Below are 18,763 nucleotides of genomic sequence, written 5' to 3' on the forward strand. Positions count from 1 at the left end.
AGGTTCCTATCATTCTTGATAGTGGGTTGAGGTCTTTTCTTTGTTGTTTTCCTATACCGTCATTCACCTAAGAGCTACTTTGAGACTCGGGTCAACAATCTCTATTGTTGGTTCATTCTCTGCCCTTAGCCAAATTTTCCATTTGTAGTTAAACCTATTTCCCTTTTAAACTTTTTTTTGTAGCCTTTCTTCTATTTTGTAGAAACAAACCTAGCCTTACTCAAATTCACGATCAGGAAACAAACTACTTGAATCAATCACGAAATGAGATCGTATCAGAGAGGGTGTGATAGTCATGTCTCTGGTAAGGGTGCAAAATGTGGGACTTGACCGAGTCAGTCTAAGCAGTAGAATAATACTGTGGTTAGTGCTAGTGGTTCAGCAGGTAGCTCTGGATGGTCGATTTGTGTGCACTGTGAGTGTAGGCATTCTAGAGAGTGTCATAAGTTAACTGGTGGATGTTTCAAATGTGGTTCAAAGGAACATTTTCTAAGGGATTGTCCACTTAGGGTTGAGGTTTCACAGACTCAGAGTTTGACACCTAATACTACGCCTGCTAGAGGTGTGGGTGTGATAGAGGTACTGGGAGACCAAGTGGGCAGCGGATTGTTACACATGTTGAGTCTGGAGATCCAGCTCGAGTTTACGTTGTTAGGGAGCTGGAGGATCAAGATTCGACTGATGTTATCGTAGGTACCTTTACTTTGCGATCTACTCCATTATTTTCTTTAGTTGATTATGGATCGACGCATTTATGTATCTTGAGTGAATTGGCATGTAAGTTAGAGATCCTTGTTGAGACTATTGGTTTAGGTATGACAGTCATTAGTTCCTTTGGTGATAGTGTACTAGTGAATAAAGTTTACCATAGATGTCTTCTTATAATTCAAGGACATGTTTTCTCGATTGATCTTATGGAATTGTCGTTTTATGGTTTTGATATGATACTTGGTATGGATTGGCTAACTGAACATAAGACTAGGGTAGATTTTAAGACTAAGTGAATTACTTTGAGGAATAGTGATTGAATAGAAATAGTTGTAGTGGGTGAAATACTGAGTTTCATGTCTAATGTGGTTTCAGTTATGAAGGCTGACAAGTTGATGGGTAAGGTTGTGAGGCTTATTTTGCTTATGTGATAAATTCTGTTAGTAAGGAGTTAAGAGTTCAGGATATTCGCACTGTTAGGGATTTTCCTAACGTGTTTTCAAAAGAGTCACTAGGTTTGCCACCGGATCAGGAAGTGGAGTTTGGAATTAAGCTTTATCTTAGTACTGCATCGGTGTCTATTGTGCCCAATCGCATGGCACCAAAAGAGTTCAAGAAGTTAAAGGTTCAGTTGTAAGAGTTGTTGGATAGAAGGTTTATTCAAATTGACTGTATCTCCGTAGGGTGCACTGGTTTTGTTTGTGAACAAGAAGGATGATTCGATGAGGATGTGTATCGATTATAGACAGTTGAACAAGTTAACTATTAAGCATAAGTATCCTTTACCTCGAATTGATGATTTGTTTGATCAATTCGAGGTGCAACGGTGTTCTCGAAGATTGATATTAGATCTGGGTATTATCAATTAAAGGTGAAGGATTATGATTTGTTGAAAACTGCTTTTAATACTCAGTATAGGCATTATGAGTTTTTGATGATGCCATTTGGACTGAATAATACTCCTATCATGTTCATGGATTTGATGAGGCATTTGTTTCATTCATATTTGGATCAATTCATGGTTGTGTTCATAGATGACATCTTGGAATATTCTGGTTCTGAGGAAGATCACGACGAACACTTCAGGGTTGTTTTGCATATTCTTCGAGATAAGTAGTTGTATGCGAAGTTAAGTAAGTGTGAATTCTGGCTTAGGAAAGTGGTGTTCTTAGGTTATGTTGTTGCGGCAGAAGGGATTCGAGTGGATCTTAAAAAGATAGAGGCGATTTTGGAATTAAAGTCGCCTAAGAGTGTTATTAAAGGTAGGAGTTTCTTGGGTTTAGTTGGTTACTACCGTAGGTTTGTTGAAGGGTTTTCTCTTATTGCTGCACCCTTAACGAAACTACTACGGAAGGATGTGGTGTTTGAATAGACTGTTGAAAGGCAGAAGAGTTTTAATCAGCTTAAGGCAGTTTTGGCTAAGGCACTTGTGTTGGTTCAACTGAAACCTAGAAAAGATTTTGTAGTTTATAATGATGCTTCGTATTCGGGACTTGGTTGCACTTTGATGCGAGCAGGTAAAGTTGGGGCTTATTCTTTAAGGTAGTTGAAGACGTATGAACAAAACTATCTTACTCATGATTTGGAGTTAGCCACTATGGTGTTCGCGCTTAAGATTTGGCGTCATTATCTTTATGGAGAGAAGTGTGTTATCTATACTAATCATATGAGCCTTAAGTACCTCATCACCCAAAAGGAGTTGAATTTAAGGTAAAGGCGTTAGATTGAGTTGTTAAAGGATTACGATTGTGTGATAGAGTATCATCCTGGCAAGACAAATGTAGTTGCTAATACTTTAAGTAGGAAGTCAATGGTAGAGTTAAAAGCTATGTTTGTGTGCTTGAGTTTAGTTAGTGATGCTGGATTATGTGTTGAACTTTAAGTGAGGCCGACTTTGTCACAACAAACCAAGGAGAAATAACCGTCAGATGGAGAATTTTTGAAAAGGATTCCACAAGTTGAACAAGGTATTAAGAGAGATTTTAATGTTGATAGTGATGGTATCTTGAATTTTTGAGGTAGGTTGTGTGTTCCATAGGATGTGGATTTAAGGCAAGTGATCCTTACCGAGGCGCATAGTAGCCCTTACGTTATGGATTTTAGAAGTGGAAAGATGTATCATGATCTTAGGGAAGTTTATTGGTGGCTAGGTTTAAAACGTGATGTTACAGATTTTGTGACTCGATGTTTGGTTTGTCAAAAGGTGAAGGCTGAACTTCAGTTTCCTTCGGGTTTGTTGCAACCTATTACGATTCCTGAATGGAAGTGGGAAAAAATTACTATAGATTTGGTTTCGGGTTTGCCATTGACCCCTCAAGGAAAGATTCAGTATGGGTTACAGTTGATCAATTTTTGAAGAGTGCATATTTCTTAGTTGTGCGAATCAATTATTCTTTGCAGAAGTTAGCGGAGTTGTATATTACTTAGATTGTTCATCTTCATAGTGTTCCAGTTTTGATTATTTTGGATAGGTATCCAAGGTTGACTTCAAGGTTTTGGAAAAGTTTGCAAGAAGCTTTAGGATCGAAGCTTACTTTCAGTATGATTTATCACACTCAAACTGATGGCCAATTTGAAAGGGTAGTTCAAGTTCTAGAAGATATGTTGCGAAGTTGTGTGATCGAGTTTAATGGTAGTTGGGAGTGATATTTGCCTATAGCAGAGTTTGCTTACAACAGCAGTTTTCAAGCGAGTATTCGTATGGCACCTTTTGAAGCATTGTATGGTAGGAAGTGTAGAACTCCTTTATGTTGGACAGAATTAGATAAGAGGCGAGTTGTTGGCAGATTTGGTTTGTGAGACTGAAGAGACGGTTAAGTTAATTTGTGATTGTTTGAAAGCAACATTTAATAGGTAGAAATCTTTTGCGAATCTGAAACATCGAGATATAGAGTTTCAAGTTGGTGATAAGGTATTTTTGAATGTTTCACCGTGGAAGAAAGTTTTGAGATTTGATAGGAAGGGTAAGTAAGGTCCTAGATACATTGGAATTTATGAAGTTGTTGAGAGGATAGGTTTGGTAGCTTATCGTCTCAAGTGGCCATTGGAACTTGAACAAATTCATGATGTTTTCCATGTGTCCATGCTAAGGAAGTATCGTTCTAATTCCACATATTGTGCCAGTTGAGGAAATTGAATTCCTTTATAATCTTTCCTATGAGGAAGGACTACTGGAAGAGGCTACTTGGGAAATCAAGGAAGCAATGAGATGCCAATATCCTTATTTGTTTAACTCAGGTAATTTCGAGAACAAAATTCCTTTTAGAGGGGGAGAATTATAACACCCCAAAATAGGGCCTAGGAGTTTTAGGGGTATTTTAGGAATTTTGGCCTATATTAGCTCGAAATTTTGTAAGGTTGGTACTTGGTAGTGTTTTCGACTATGGCATCTTAACAGTCAAATCAAAATTTGAAAAAGTGTTCTAGAAACCCTTAATTTTGAAAAAGGACTGATTTGTAACATAGTCAAAACTGTGAGCATTTATGTGGAAATTAAATCAAGTTTTAAAACTGAACCTAAAAACCCCCACTTTCAGCCTAAACTCACGATAGTTGTTCTTTAAACTTGTAGTTGCCGCCCCTTGCTATTCCCATTGCTTTCTTAATTGATTTTTGGTCCCAAATCACAATACATTGATTTCCTATCATTCCTAAGTCATTTATTACCATAAATCTTCAAGAAAAACACTCAAAACTCCATAGATTTCATCATCATCTTCAAACATTGGGTTTCTGAATTTTCATCAAAACTCATTCCTTCTTCTGCCAAATGTAATCATTCATGAATCCATAAGTTTCTAAAGTTATTTAGACTACAAACCTGAATTATTAGCCCTCAAATTGCATGTTTTAAATAAAATTTGAAAATCGAGCCATTAATGGTGGATTTCAGGATTTTGCATAAAAATTTGGTTTTAAAGTGTTTGTCAAATCGTTTTAGCATGATTGGAAGGTTTTTAAACTTATCTAGAAGTTTCGTTAATGATTTCTCATGTTTTAATGAATTTTATGAAGATTGTCTAAAAGATGTCGAAAAATGTCGACACCATGAATTGAGTAGATTTGTCTAGTTTGAAGGTTGCGAATTAGGCGTAGATGATTAAGTAGATGAACAGAATTGATTTTATGCAAAAAGGTTGAGTATAGATCGAGATATTAGTATATAAGGTTTGTTATGTTAATAGTTTAAGTCACATGAGAACTTAGCTTAAGGCTTGTGTTTTAGTTGGTTTGAGTGAATATTTGGTTGATATCTGACTATGGCTATTGTATGATCTATATGTGTAAAGCTTCAGATTCGTTGGAACTTGTTACGAGCTAGAGAAACGTTAGTTGAGCTTCTGGTTTTTGTCAAAAGTATAAAATGGTGAGTGTATGGAATTGCTACTCATAAACACAAATCATGTGTTGTTGGGAATTTAGATGTAGCCTAAACCCCTACTCTAAATTCTGAATGCAAGTTTTCTTGAACTAGTATTGTGGTTACGTGGTTATATAATATGAATAATATGTGATATGGGGATATGGTGCTTATTGTGTTAAGTGCAATTATATATACATGCAACAAATGTGCAATATATGTTATATGACTATGTTAGTGTTTTGAAAAAGATGCTAATATGCAGTGTTAATTCACAGTTAATCTATAAGTAACATGTGATGTTTTTCAGATATTTTGGCCTTGCGATCTTGGAACCATTGGATATAGTTGGCATGCTATAGGATTGTGAGTACCCACTATATGTATAGAGGTTTTGAGCATTGAGGCTCTAGGACATGTTGGAGGGAAAAGGGAATGTGAGCTAAGCTTCATTCAGGGGGACATGAAAGGGGAAATAAGTAGAGTGTTAGCTATACACTTCACTTTTGGGACATGTTTGACTCTACGAGTCTATGTGGTGTAAGGAGATCCGTGTATTCGATGCGTGATGATAGAGCTCACTACATGTTTCATAATCCAAGTGTCATCTTATCTTATGTTATATAATTGTGTGGAATATTTTTATGCTTGAATGAGTATATATATGTGTTATTAGAATGACCTATTAGACGATACATGATGTAACGACCCAAAATCCATGGGCACTGGAAAAGTATATTATCGGGCCTCCGTATTAGAAAATTGAACATATAGATTATTATTAGAAATATTTATGAGTCTAGTGGTGTGTTTAATTATGTTTTAATTAAGTCAATTTATCCTAATTTAGGGTAATAAGTAAGAAGAGACTAAAGTGAATAAAGGTTAAAAGTTTAATTGTAGATTAGAAGGAAGAAATAGGGACCAAATAGGTAAATAAGCCAATGGCTTAAGATTAGGCGGCAATACATGGAAAAATCTTAGATTTTTAGTAATTTTTATTATTAAAATATTATAAATTATATTAATAAAAGTTAAGATGTTATATTATAGGAAATAAATAAGATAAAGACAATTGTATGGTGATAAAATAATACATGTGTAAAATATATAAAAACACACTTGTAATAAAATAAAATATTTTCTTATAATTTAAGTAAAAGATATTTATGAATTAAATAATATTATATTATTATTATAATATATTGTTATTATTATTAACTAATACATAAAGAAATAAAATAAAAGAATAAAAGAAACAAAAGAAGAAAAGAAACAGAGACCATTCAAAATAGGGGAAGGAAAAAGAAAGAAAGAAAAGAAAAAGGAAAAACTAGGGTATAAGGATTTAAGCTTTAATTTGGTAAGTCAATCAAGTCATTTTCTTTTAATTTTGATATTTTAGAAGCTTTAGAATAGAGTTTTGTTGAAATTAAGTTGAGGTTTTGGAAGTTTTTAAGTTTTTGAACATAGTTTATGTTGAACAAATTGTTGAATTAGGGATTTAATTGAATGAAATTCAAGTTAGAATTGATTAAAGGATTGAATTGTAAAGTAAGGTATAAGTTTTGAGTTTTAGGGATTAAATTGAAATAAATTCGAAATTATGAAAATATGATAAAAATTAGATAGTTAAATGTGAGTTTGGCAAGAAATTGAGTAGCAAAAGGGTATGAATTGAGAAAAAAAATATAGGTTTAGTTAGGATTCAAATTAAAATTAAAGTAAAAGTTAGATAAAAATTTCAGCAATTAAATTGTGTTGTGCTAATGATTGTGAAATTATTTTAATTTTTCATAGCTAATATCGAGCCTGAAGCATCGACCCAAAAAGGAAAAGAAAAGATCATCGAGGATTAAATCTAAAGAGAATTCTGGTTTGTATCACTACAATTCAAACTTTATCATTATTATGTGTTTAATTTACTAATTATGTATGGTAAGTATTTTAAGGTAAGTGTTTAGTAAAATGAAAATTTATGATTGGGTATTGAAATTGAGACTGATACTGAACTGAATTATGGAGAGTATTGAATTGAATTGTGAAGTTACTGAATATTGTTATGTGTACTGCATTAAATTGTGAAATTACTGAAGTAATGAATTACTGCAATACTGTGAAACTGATTGAAATAAGGAATTATAATTGATGCTGAACTAAGATGGAAATTGTACTGAAAAGTGAATTAATTACCCTATTAACTAGTCGGGCTAATCGGATATAGTTGGCATGCCATAGGATATGGAAGAGTATGGGTTTTTGCTGGCTTACTGATCAGGCATTTATATGCCGACTACTGTTACTATTACCGACTCAACACTTTGTGTGTTGAATACTGTTACCGTTACTGTTACAGATTCAGCACTTTGTGTGTTGAATACTGTTACTGTTACTGTTACTGCTACCGTTACTACTACCGTTACTAATTACTGTTTAGGTGCTGTGTAAGGTTAAGGTACAAGTGTAGTACTGATGTGTTGGTTGGAATCCGTGTATCCGCCGAGTCCGAGTTAAGTTAATAGGGCAAATGAAATAAATTTACTGATAATATAAAAGATTGAATTGTTCATTAAGTGATGATAATTGTAATGTAAAAGTATGTGTGTGTGATTTAATGTATTTAAATATAAATTAAATTATAGTGATACCACTGAGTATATGCATACTCAGCGTACGGTTGTTTCCGTGCACAGGTTGTAGAAGTCAAGTACTGAACCAGTATCCAAAGCCAGACCTGACTTCAGCAAACTTTTGGTGATGTATATTTTCTTTTGGTAATGTGGCATGTACATAGGATGTATATAAAGGTTATTATGTTTTGAATGTAAATGGTTAAAAATGTTAGTAGTTCAAGTCTAAGAATTATAATGAAAGAAATTTATCCGTTTCAACTTAATTAGTACATTGATAAATTTAAATTGATATTATATTGAATTGGTTGAATTGGTTATGTTTGGAAATGGATACAGTTTTAATTGCAGGGGGTTTTATGGAAAAATAAGTAGAAATACTGTCAAAATTTTTTAAAAGAATTTACGATAATTTTTTTCGGAATACTCGAACAAGTTCCATTCTACTTTTAATACATATTTTGAGCTTCGAGAGTTCACTATAGGGATTTAATTTTTAAATTATACTATGAATGCTATTTTAATTATTAATTATTCGTAAGTTATCTGATAGGTCCGGTAAAGCCTCGTAACCTTGTTTCGGCGACGGTTTGGGGTTAAGGGGTGTTACACATGAGTTAATACTATATGATGCTAGACTTAAGAATAAGATGCTTGTGAGTAATTGGTTGGTTGTGTTGCATGATGACATGTTTGCATTACAGAAATTCTTGCATTCACTAAGCTTGTCAAAACTCGCCCACTCATTTCAACCTATCCAAATTAGTGACGTCACGGTGTGGGCAGTGTTGTTTCCAATGGAGTGATCCAAGAAAGTCTAGTTATTCTTCGTAGGTGCTTATTTATTCTTATTTTTTTTGGGGAGTTAGGCAATGTGATAGACCTTTTGAGTTGTTGGTCTTCGGACATTTAAATTGGCTTATATGAATTTTATGTTATTTTTGTGTTGGAATACTTAGTCATTGATATTAGCATGATGATGATTGTTCAAACTCGATTCTAGTGTTTCGTGCTAAAGATTGAGTCGTTTGAACGGTTATTTAACTTAGTACTGATGTATGTTGTTTAGGAACTATTTGAGATAAATTATTTGTTTTTCCTGGCTAGCATCAGTAGCAGAGGTATCGATATTGGGCTTTAAAAATCGATACCTCTATGAAATAAAGTGTACATGAAATAGAATAGAGATTTGGTATCGATACCATTGCTCGACTATCGATACTCGGGGAATAAATACTGATACTTCATCTAGTGGTACCGATATTTTTTGATAGATGGGCTTTTACTCGAGAAACAGAGTGCTCATTTGGTATCAGTTTTCCAAGTGGTATCGATACACCTCAAGGGAAATATTGATACCTGGATATCAGTATAGATACCTACGAACATTTTTATGGAATTTTGTTAATTAGCTCCTAAGCATAATTCTAATGGAATGTATGATTGTTTAACGAATGATTTGTATGTAATAATGATAATTAACCATTTGGATGACTTAAAAACTTACTCGGTTAACAAAAAAACTATCGATTTACTTGAATCTAGCTTCTTGTTTAATGTAAATGAGACGAGACGGTGGTTGGGCATCTTGTATTCAGGCCTGGCAACCAGGCCAGGTATAGGGTGTTACAATCCATACCCTTGAACCCTAAGTATAAATGCAACTTTTTATTGTATTTTTCAGACTTGAATTCAATTTTTCCCTACCCTAGCCGTTCACCCTCTTCATCTCCTCTAATTATTTCAATTTTCTTTCTTTCTCGCATTGTTGTCGTCGCCTACATATCCCATTTTACCATCTCTTTCTTCTTCTTCTTTTTGCATCAAGATTGTGCACCATCTCTTTTAATATATTGTTGACATTTATCCTCATCTAAATCAGCCCCAAATCTAAAATCTTGAACCCCAAGATTGATCCCAAACATTGCCACAAAAGTGTTATTGCCGTTTCTCTCAACTAGCTTGGGTAAGATCTCTTTTCTCTTCAACTTTTGATTAATCTTGTCAATTAAAAACCAAAATTTCTAGATCTAGAATTTGAGGGGTTTTAAATTATTTCAAAGTTATTTTTCCAAATTTTAATGAGATCTCAAACCGTTTTAAAATTCAGCCCCAATTTTGGCCACCACGGGTGGTGGTGCGTGCGCCTATGTGCAAGAAAAAAGATTGTTTTGTTTATTGGGTCTTACCTATATTTTTCTGGAATTAAATTTTGTTCTTGAACCCTCCTAATCAGCCTTTAATCACATGTCAATTAGGGGAAAACGTTCTTGATCAATTAACCAATCAGATCCCACAAATCGTGAAACGTAAGTGCAATTAAGGATAACTAGTTTGTTATTTCGACATAGTAGTTGGGTAAAGGTTATGAATTGATTAAATGAAGGAATTTAATAATTAATTAGATACTAATTTTCCAGTATAATATTAAATTAGGTGCTGACCCAAACACCCCAAATCATCCGTAAAGGCGAAGAACGGTTGTACGTACGGTTCGCATTGATACAATGTAAGAAATCTAACTAGTTTGGATTCATAAAATAGTTATAATTTCAAAAATTGGTTTGATCTCATAAGTGGGTGTTTGGGGGCTGTTTTAATGGTAAATTTATTGAATTTATACTGAATTTTTATTTATGTTTGTTTAATGAATTATTAAGGAAAATTGGAAGATTCGCTAGTGTGTTGCGAGGAAACGAAAAATAAGGTGTGGATCCTAAACTCATAAAATTGTTTGAAAATGTAAATATGATGTTATATTTGATAAAATAGCTTGTTGATTGGATTGGCTTAATAGCCAAATTATTGATTTTGTGAGTGGCCGAACCAGGTATGTTTCGAGCCTTAAAAGATTGATATGTTGGCAAAATTGCTAGTTTGATAGTATGAACGTTTGATTGAGTTTGTAATTGCATATTTGAGTTATGAGATATGAGAATGTTTGACTGAATTATATAATGTGTTGAGATAATAAGCTTATGTGTGATTTAAACGCATGAGATATTTGTTATATTATGTACTAAAAAGGGTGTTATTTATGCATAATGAAAATCCGTAAAGCATGTGAAATTGAACGATATTGATTGATACCAACATAATGGTAATTTGAATGATTGGAACATTGTTTCTATTTACTGAAAGTATGTGATTATTGAGGACATGTCCAGCATGTCAAATGAATGTGAAAAGTATTGAGATATGATTATGTATGAGATTGTGTGAAATATTTCATATGTATTGGGTTGAGATTTTTTAGTTGACGGAGAAGTTCCATGGAGTACTAGCGGCATATTAAGTCTGCATTATTCGTAGCCAGTGCACTGCACCTAGAGTATTGAGGGGAATGAAAATTTATCGCATTTTTATTGGCAGCTTGTCTACATTTTTACTAGTAGAATTTTTTGCATATTGTTATCGGTGGTTTTAACCACAACGGGCTTAAGTCCATAATGTTTTGGAGTTTAGATGACGGGTTTTAGGGAACTCGTGGTGTGTAGCCAATGGTATGGGTAGGAACCTTTTTGCATTGCATCATGCTCACGACATATTCAAATGTTATTGATTTATGATATGTGTTGTATTACGTTGTATTGAATGGTATTAAAATTAATGATTGTTACTCAAATGAATGATGTCCCATGCTCATACACTGTTTGACATCAATTTGATAATGGCTATGTACTGATATGAAATTCCTATGATCGTTCTGTTTTCTTCTGTTAATGCTAATATGTTTCACTATATTCGATGTTTATGTCCATTTAAATAATTGTTCGACTCACACTTAGCTTTTCATAAGCTCACCCCCAATAGTGTTTAACTTTTCAAGAAAACCTCGAAATTAGGACCGAACTCGACATTCAAGGAATCACCTTGGACCTCAGATTATTTTTTATAAGTATTAATCAATCTCTATTGGTTTTGGTTTGTAATTTTTAATGACTTCTAGTCTGTGGCTTGGTAACTTTTCTTCTGAGATTTTTGCATGCATGGATTACTCAAACATAATAACCGAAAAATGCATGATATCGGGTTTAAGCAAAATTTGACATTGTTCCCTAATTTCCGCTACATTGCAAATGAACTGTTTTTGAAAAACAAATCGATAAGGCGACTAAGTTTCCAAAATGACTTGAAAAATGGTTTTTCCGCTGCATTAGTTTAACATTGTGTTTTTTTTAAAGAAGAGCGACAAGCAAACGATTTTTCTAAAACAACACTATCAACAATAAAATGAATCCTAAGTATACACGACCTAATGAACAAATGCTTTTAAGGTAACTCAAAGTACAACTACGGTTTTCTCTAAAATGATTTTTTTAAGGTCTTCAAAAGTAACATAAGTTAGCTTAGCCATAACATCTAGCCTTCTCAATCTAGCCATAACATCTAGGTCGGGTTTGGTAGGTTACAAGCCAAATCCTTTGACTGTGCTCGAAATCTCGGCGTTTGCAAACAAAGAATAAAAGAAAAATACTAAAACATTGAATTATGAAGACTTGGATTCAAATTGAATCTAAACCAAAGAACAAGAAATAAAAATTATTTAGAAAAACAAACTAAAACCTAAACTAACCTAAATCTACTAAAATAAACTCTAAAACTAATGTGGCAAAAAGCTCCTAAAGCTTTCCACAACTTAGCTATTTATAGAAGAGTTTAAAATCCCTAATTAGGGTAAACACCAACCTTAGTTACATAAAAAAATATATTGTGCGGACAGAAAGCTTATTTTTGGCCTTACGTCGCATCTATGTTGCGACACGTAACTTCGAATGTGAATTTCTTGATTAGCTCAATTGTGTTGCGACTCCAAAAGCTTGTGTTACGACCCAACCATAATGCCTGATGCTTTTGGGCCTTTAATGGGATATGTTGCACACTCTGTAACACCCTCTAACTGACCTGAATAACCAGATCTGGATATCATATATTACCACATACAAACACTTAACATAAACTTTAACAAGGTATGAATAATTCTTTTTCAATTTATTAATTTCTATTTTATTTAATTACATAAGATATAAAGAATAATATCAAATGTACAATAGATACTTAAAGGTGATTTAAGAAATTACAACATGACAATTTATTAATAATAATGTCTCATGGCATAGAGAGCTATACGTCACACTCCTAAGATATTTTCTGTATGCATACCACTTCTCTAATGCAATCCTGGCTTGGTCACTCTTGGTGAATTCAATTATATAGCCACACTTGTAATATGAGCACAATGCTTATAAGCTTACATATATTTAGTGAGTTTTAATACAATTTACCATGAAATCTTTCGAATTGAATTCCTCATTGTAAGATTTTGAAACACCACTCTGTCCTTGGGTGAATACTTTCACAATATTGGATATGAACCTACATGCAAATTTCCCTGCTTAATGTATCACTTAAACTTCATATTTTGATTGGATCTAGATCTTACCAGCCAGTATAAATCAGAATCCTTCTTACAACTCAAGATACATCTCAGCAGATTACCTATATAGAACTTCTAAATGGGTTTTTAAAAATAAGCTAGATGAGAATGGTAACATCGTAAGGAACAAGGCTAGATTTGTTGCTCAAGGTTACACTCAAGAGGAAGGAATAGATTATGATGAAACTTATGCTCTCGTAGCTAGGATGGAAGCTACTAAAATGCTTTTAGATTTTGTATGTTTTAATGAGTTTGAACCATATCAAATGGATGTTAAAAGAGCTTTTCTAAATGGTTTTATAAATGAAGAAGTGTATGTTGAACAACCACCTGATTTTGAAGATTCAAACTTTCCAAATCGTGTTTTCAAACTTTCAAAAGCCTTATTGGTTTAAAATAAGCTCCTAGAGCTTGGTATGAAAGATTATCAAATTTTCTCATTGAAATATATTTTTGTAAAGGGAAGGTTAACACAACACATTTTATCAAAAGAAAAGGCAAGGACTTTTTAGTAGCTCAAATTTATGTTGATGATATTAGGTTTTACTAATGATCTTTTTTGTCAAGAATTCTTTAAGCTAATGCAAGGTGAATTTGAGATGAGCATAATGGGTGAACCAAATTTTTTTTGGGTCTCGAAATCAAGTAAAGAAAGGATGGCATCTTCATCAATCAAGCTAAATACACAAAGAAATGCTCAAGAAGTTTGGGATGGACACTCTCAAACCACAAGCTACTCCTATGAGCTCTTCTACAAAGCTTTACAAAGATGAGGTAGGTAAGTGTGTTGATTTAAAGTTATATAGGTCAATGATTAGCTCTTTGCTTTATCTTACCGCAAGTAGACTCGATATCATGTTTAGTGTTTGCTTATATGCTAGATTTCATGTCTTAAAGAATAACATTTACATGCCCTTAAGAGAATCTTTAGATACCTTAGAGACCCTCCAAATTTAGGTCTTTGGTATCTTAGAAACTCATCCCTTAGTTTGCATGCATTCTCGGAAGCAGATTTTAAAGGATGCAAACTAGATAGGAAAAACACCTCCGGTACTTGTCAATTCCTAGGTAGCATGCTTGTATCATGGTTTTTAAAGAAACAAAATAGTGTTGCTTTGTCCACCACCGAAGCAGAATATATTTCTGTTGGTAGTTTTTGTGCTTAAGTTTTATGGATAAAACAACAACTTATGAACTATGGAATTGATGTAGGTATCATTCCCATCAAGTTTGATAATACTAGTGCTATTTATCTCACTAAAAATATATCCAACATTCTAGAACCAAGAATATTGAGATTAGACATCATTTCATTAGAGATCATGTCCAAAAAGGGGAGATTGTTCTAAAGTATGTTGACACCTTAAATCAATTAGCTGATATTTTTACAAAACTTTTAGATAAAAAAATATTTTGGACACTTAGGAGAGAATTAGGTATTACTACCTTACCTTAATTTTGTGTTCAAATGGATTTTTGCACTTTGTTGTTTTCAAAATATTTTATGACATAAAATTGATTGCAAAAGTGTCTATGCATGATTTTTATAGCTCGTATATGCAATTAGTTAGGAGGAGTTAATTGTTGCATGATTAATCTATTTTGATCAATATCGTCTAGCATAAAATTTTTGAATACCTTCAAATGTGCTCAATTAGACTTTATTTAATGAAAATGTTCAACTTTTGCATACCTCACAATACTTTATGTTTCAGATGCATCATACTCAATTTTGGCATATTCAAGCATATGAACTCATTAGAAATTGTTGTTCAGTCATCCTAAGTTAGTATAGAATAAAATTCATGTTAGGAAAATTTACTGCACTTTGAAAAATATTTTCATTATTTTGTATCGATATCGATTTTGGGACCACCTGTACGCCCCGTGGCTCAGCGGAAAGTCTATTCCAGCGATTCACAATCAAGGATCAATGTATGAAGAACGAATCAGGTTGAAAATATAACTTCTTTACTGAAAATGTTAAAAGGATGTTGTTGATTCGATGTTGATTCCAAGCCACAACAAAAACATCTCAACCTCTATGTAGTCCACCCCATCAAACATGAACAACCACTGTATCTTAAACATTTCGTAGAGAATTAAAAACAGTTGCTAGACCTTTTAAATTATTAAGTTGGTAACCTTAACACACTAAGAGATTATCATCTTTTTATCCTCTTTAATATCACATATTAAAAAGGAAAACCAGGATTATTCCCTTATTAATAAAGACGAGAAATAGAAAGTTAGAAAAAGGAATTATATTCTTCCAAAAGAATATAGGATTATTCCATTATTAATAGAAAAGACAAATGGAAAGTTAGAAAAACGAATTATATTATTTCCAAAAAATATAGGATTATTCATTTATTACTAGAGAATACAAATGGAAAGTTAGAAAAAAGGAATTGTATTATTTCCAAAAGAATATTAATTTTCGTGTTTTTTATATTTAAAAAAAATTAATTAATATAATCGTTTATATTAATAAATTCGGTAAAATATATGCAATTAATATTTTGTATGAATCAAATTCATATATTGATTATATTCTTTCCAAAAGAATATTACTTTCCATATCTTTTATATTTTGACCAAAATTAATTAATATAACTCCTTATATTAATAAATTCGGTAAAATATATACAATTAATATTTTGTATGAATCAAATTCATATATTAATTATATTCTTTCCAAAAGAATATTAATTTCCATGTCTTTTATATTTTGATAGAAACTAATTAACATAACTGTTTATATTAATAAATCTGGTAAAATATATACAACTAATATTTTGTATGAATCAAATTCATATATTAGTTATATTCTTTCCAAAAGAACATTAATTTCCATGTCTTTTATATTTTGACCGAAATCAATTAATATAAATGTTTATATTAATAAATTCGGTAAAATATATACAATTAATATTTTTGTATGAATCAAACTCATATATTAATTATATCTATGTTCTCTATTTGTGTACAACAAGTTTGTACATATAATGTGTTTAATATTTAACTATCAAATTAAATAATTAATTTAATTCATGTGACAACTAAATATAATACCAAATGTATTTTAGATCCTGTTCGTTTCAACTATAGGGTGTGAACTTGTAGGCTCTTGTAATGTTGGTAGTAATACTAGAATGTTTCTAACATTACAAGTAATGAGTGGCACCTAGCAATGCATCATTGCCACCCAAGTTAGAAAAAGTCGTGATTCAACATAACCATTCCGTGATAGTCTTTTCATGTGTTATATCATTTTATCCTTAATATCTAGATTAGAAACAAGTCATGGAATAGTCACACTTGTATAATCCAATCTCATATTTCTTGATTTTTTGAGCAGACTACAATAAACAAATAAGTGTTATATCTCATATCAACTTATTCCAGAATGACCATGCATTTCTATCCTCACTCCATCAAGAGGCCTAAGATATTACTCCCATTATGTAAGAGGGATAAATCCTATCTTGATCAACCATATCCTACTACATGGATTTTGGTATATCCAACATCAGCCTTTATAATACAACCTGTTATGGTAGACATTTTGACTATATCAAAATATATGAGTCACAATGGTGATCTCAAGTCTGAGGATCATATACATAGTTATCACTATGAGTAATATTGTGACTTTTACATAATAATCCAAGAAACATACTCATAGCGAGTTAGCCCAATACGTTGTTCTCTAACACATACTCATGTATTGATTTTGACATCTCTATGTCAATGACAATTCTTTGTCATCAATCAACTACACATTATTCTCAATGCTTTATTGTTGTCCAAGCCCACAATAATACTTGACTAAGGACATTTTTAAGAATATTTTCTTAGGACTTTATTACAATTCATTTTATTTATTTACACAGAAAAAGAAACTAAAATAATAATGGAAATGTCTTATATTAATAAACAAGGTAAAACGAGTATGTGATTACAATCATCTCATGATAGGTCTTTGGGCATACTTTAAAAATCTCTCACTAGCACTAAGACCAATCAATCATATATCTAATACCGAGTGACTTAGTGTGACGATCGTGCTTCCATTGTGTCAGAAGCTTTGTTAGTGGATCAGCTATGTTGTCATCTGTTGGTACTCTGCTTATTTCCAAATCTCCTCGATTAATGATTTCTCAAATGATATGAAAGTGTATAAGTATATTTTGGATCACTGGTGAGATTTGGTTTCCTTTGCTTGTGCAACAGCTCCGTTGTTGCCACAATGAATTCTATAGCATCTGATATACTAGGCACAACCCCTAGTTCAGATGTGAACTTCTTGATCCAAACAGCCTCTTTTACAGCCTCACTAGCTACAATATACTCGGCATTAGTTTTAGAATCAGCTATTGTATCTTGCTTTGAACTTTTCCAACTCACAGCACTACTATTAAGGCAAAACACAAAACTCGATTGCAATCGTGAATCATCCTTATCGGTTTGGAAACTAGCATCAGTGTAACCTTTTACACTCAACTCTTCCTCACCTCTCTATATAAAGAATTTATACTTAGTCATTTTCAAATACTTAAGGATATTTTTAACTTTGACCCAATTACTTTCACCGGGATCTACTTGGTATCGACTTGTCATGCTTAAAGCATCTAATACATCTGGACAAGTACATAGCATGGCATATGATAGATCCATAGTCGAAGCATATGGAATCTTACTCATGTGTTCTCTCTCTTGTGAAGTTAAAGGATACATTTCCTTCGAGAGTAAAATATCATGTCTCATAGGTAGAAATCCTCTCTTGGATTCTTCCATACTAAACATTTTCAGTACTTTATCTATGTATGTACTTTGGCTTAGACCTAGGAGTCGTCTTGATCTATCTATATAGATTTTGACTCCTAATATGTATGTAGCCTCACCTAAGGCCTTCATAGAAAAACAACTTCCTAACCAAGTCTAAATAGACTGTAAGGTAGGCATGTCATTCCATATGATAAGTATGTCATCTACATACAGTGCCAAGAATACAATAATGCTCCCACTATTTTTCTTGTAAACACAAGGCTCATCTTCATTTTTGATAAAACCAAAATCTTTGATCGCATCATTAAAACAAATATTCCAACTTCAAGAAGCTTGCTTTAATCTATAAATGGATCTTTTTAGCTTGCATATGTTACCAACATATTTTGGATCGACAAAACCTTCAGGTTGTCTCATGTACACATCGTATTCAAATTTTCCCTTAAGGAAAGTTGTTTTGACATCCATCTCCCAGATTTCATAATCATGAAATATAGTTATTGCAAGTAAAATTTGGATGGATTTAAACATAGCAACAAGAGAAAAGGTTTCATCATAGTCAATATCATAAACTTGGTGAAAACCTTTAGTGACTAATCGCCCTTTGTATGTTTGTACATTATCATCCATGTCAGTTTTCTTTTGAACACCCACTTGTACCCTATAGGTTTAACCTCTTCAGGTGGGTCAATCAAGATCCATACTTGGTTTTCTGACATGGAATCCATATCAGACTTCATGGCCTCAAGCCATTTCTTGGAATTTGGGCTCACCACCGCTTCTTGATAAGTCCTAGGCTCATCTTGATCCATAAGTAGAATATCACCATGTGTTGTA

At 32.6% G+C, this 18,763-nt stretch overlaps 1 protein-coding gene across 1 annotated transcript; it reads left to right on the forward strand.

Moving 5' to 3' along the window:
• The first annotated feature begins 295 nt into the window (after positions 1 to 295).
• On the forward strand, positions 296 to 3,354 carry LOC121224521 (uncharacterized). The gene is made up of 7 exons (XM_041107962.1): positions 296 to 415; positions 561 to 693; positions 1,113 to 1,333; positions 1,580 to 1,821; positions 1,864 to 2,068; positions 2,747 to 3,036; positions 3,180 to 3,354. Exons 1-7 carry the CDS (start codon positions 296 to 298, stop codon positions 3,352 to 3,354), a joined length of 1,386 nt encoding a protein of 461 aa, XP_040963896.1.
• The last annotated feature ends 15,409 nt before the right edge of the window (positions 3,355 to 18,763 follow it).

Source organism: Gossypium hirsutum, chromosome D12 (genome assembly GCF_007990345.1).
Source record: "Gossypium hirsutum isolate 1008001.06 chromosome D12, Gossypium_hirsutum_v2.1, whole genome shotgun sequence".
In the NCBI taxonomy this organism is placed as follows: Eukaryota; Viridiplantae; Streptophyta; class Magnoliopsida; order Malvales; family Malvaceae; genus Gossypium; species Gossypium hirsutum.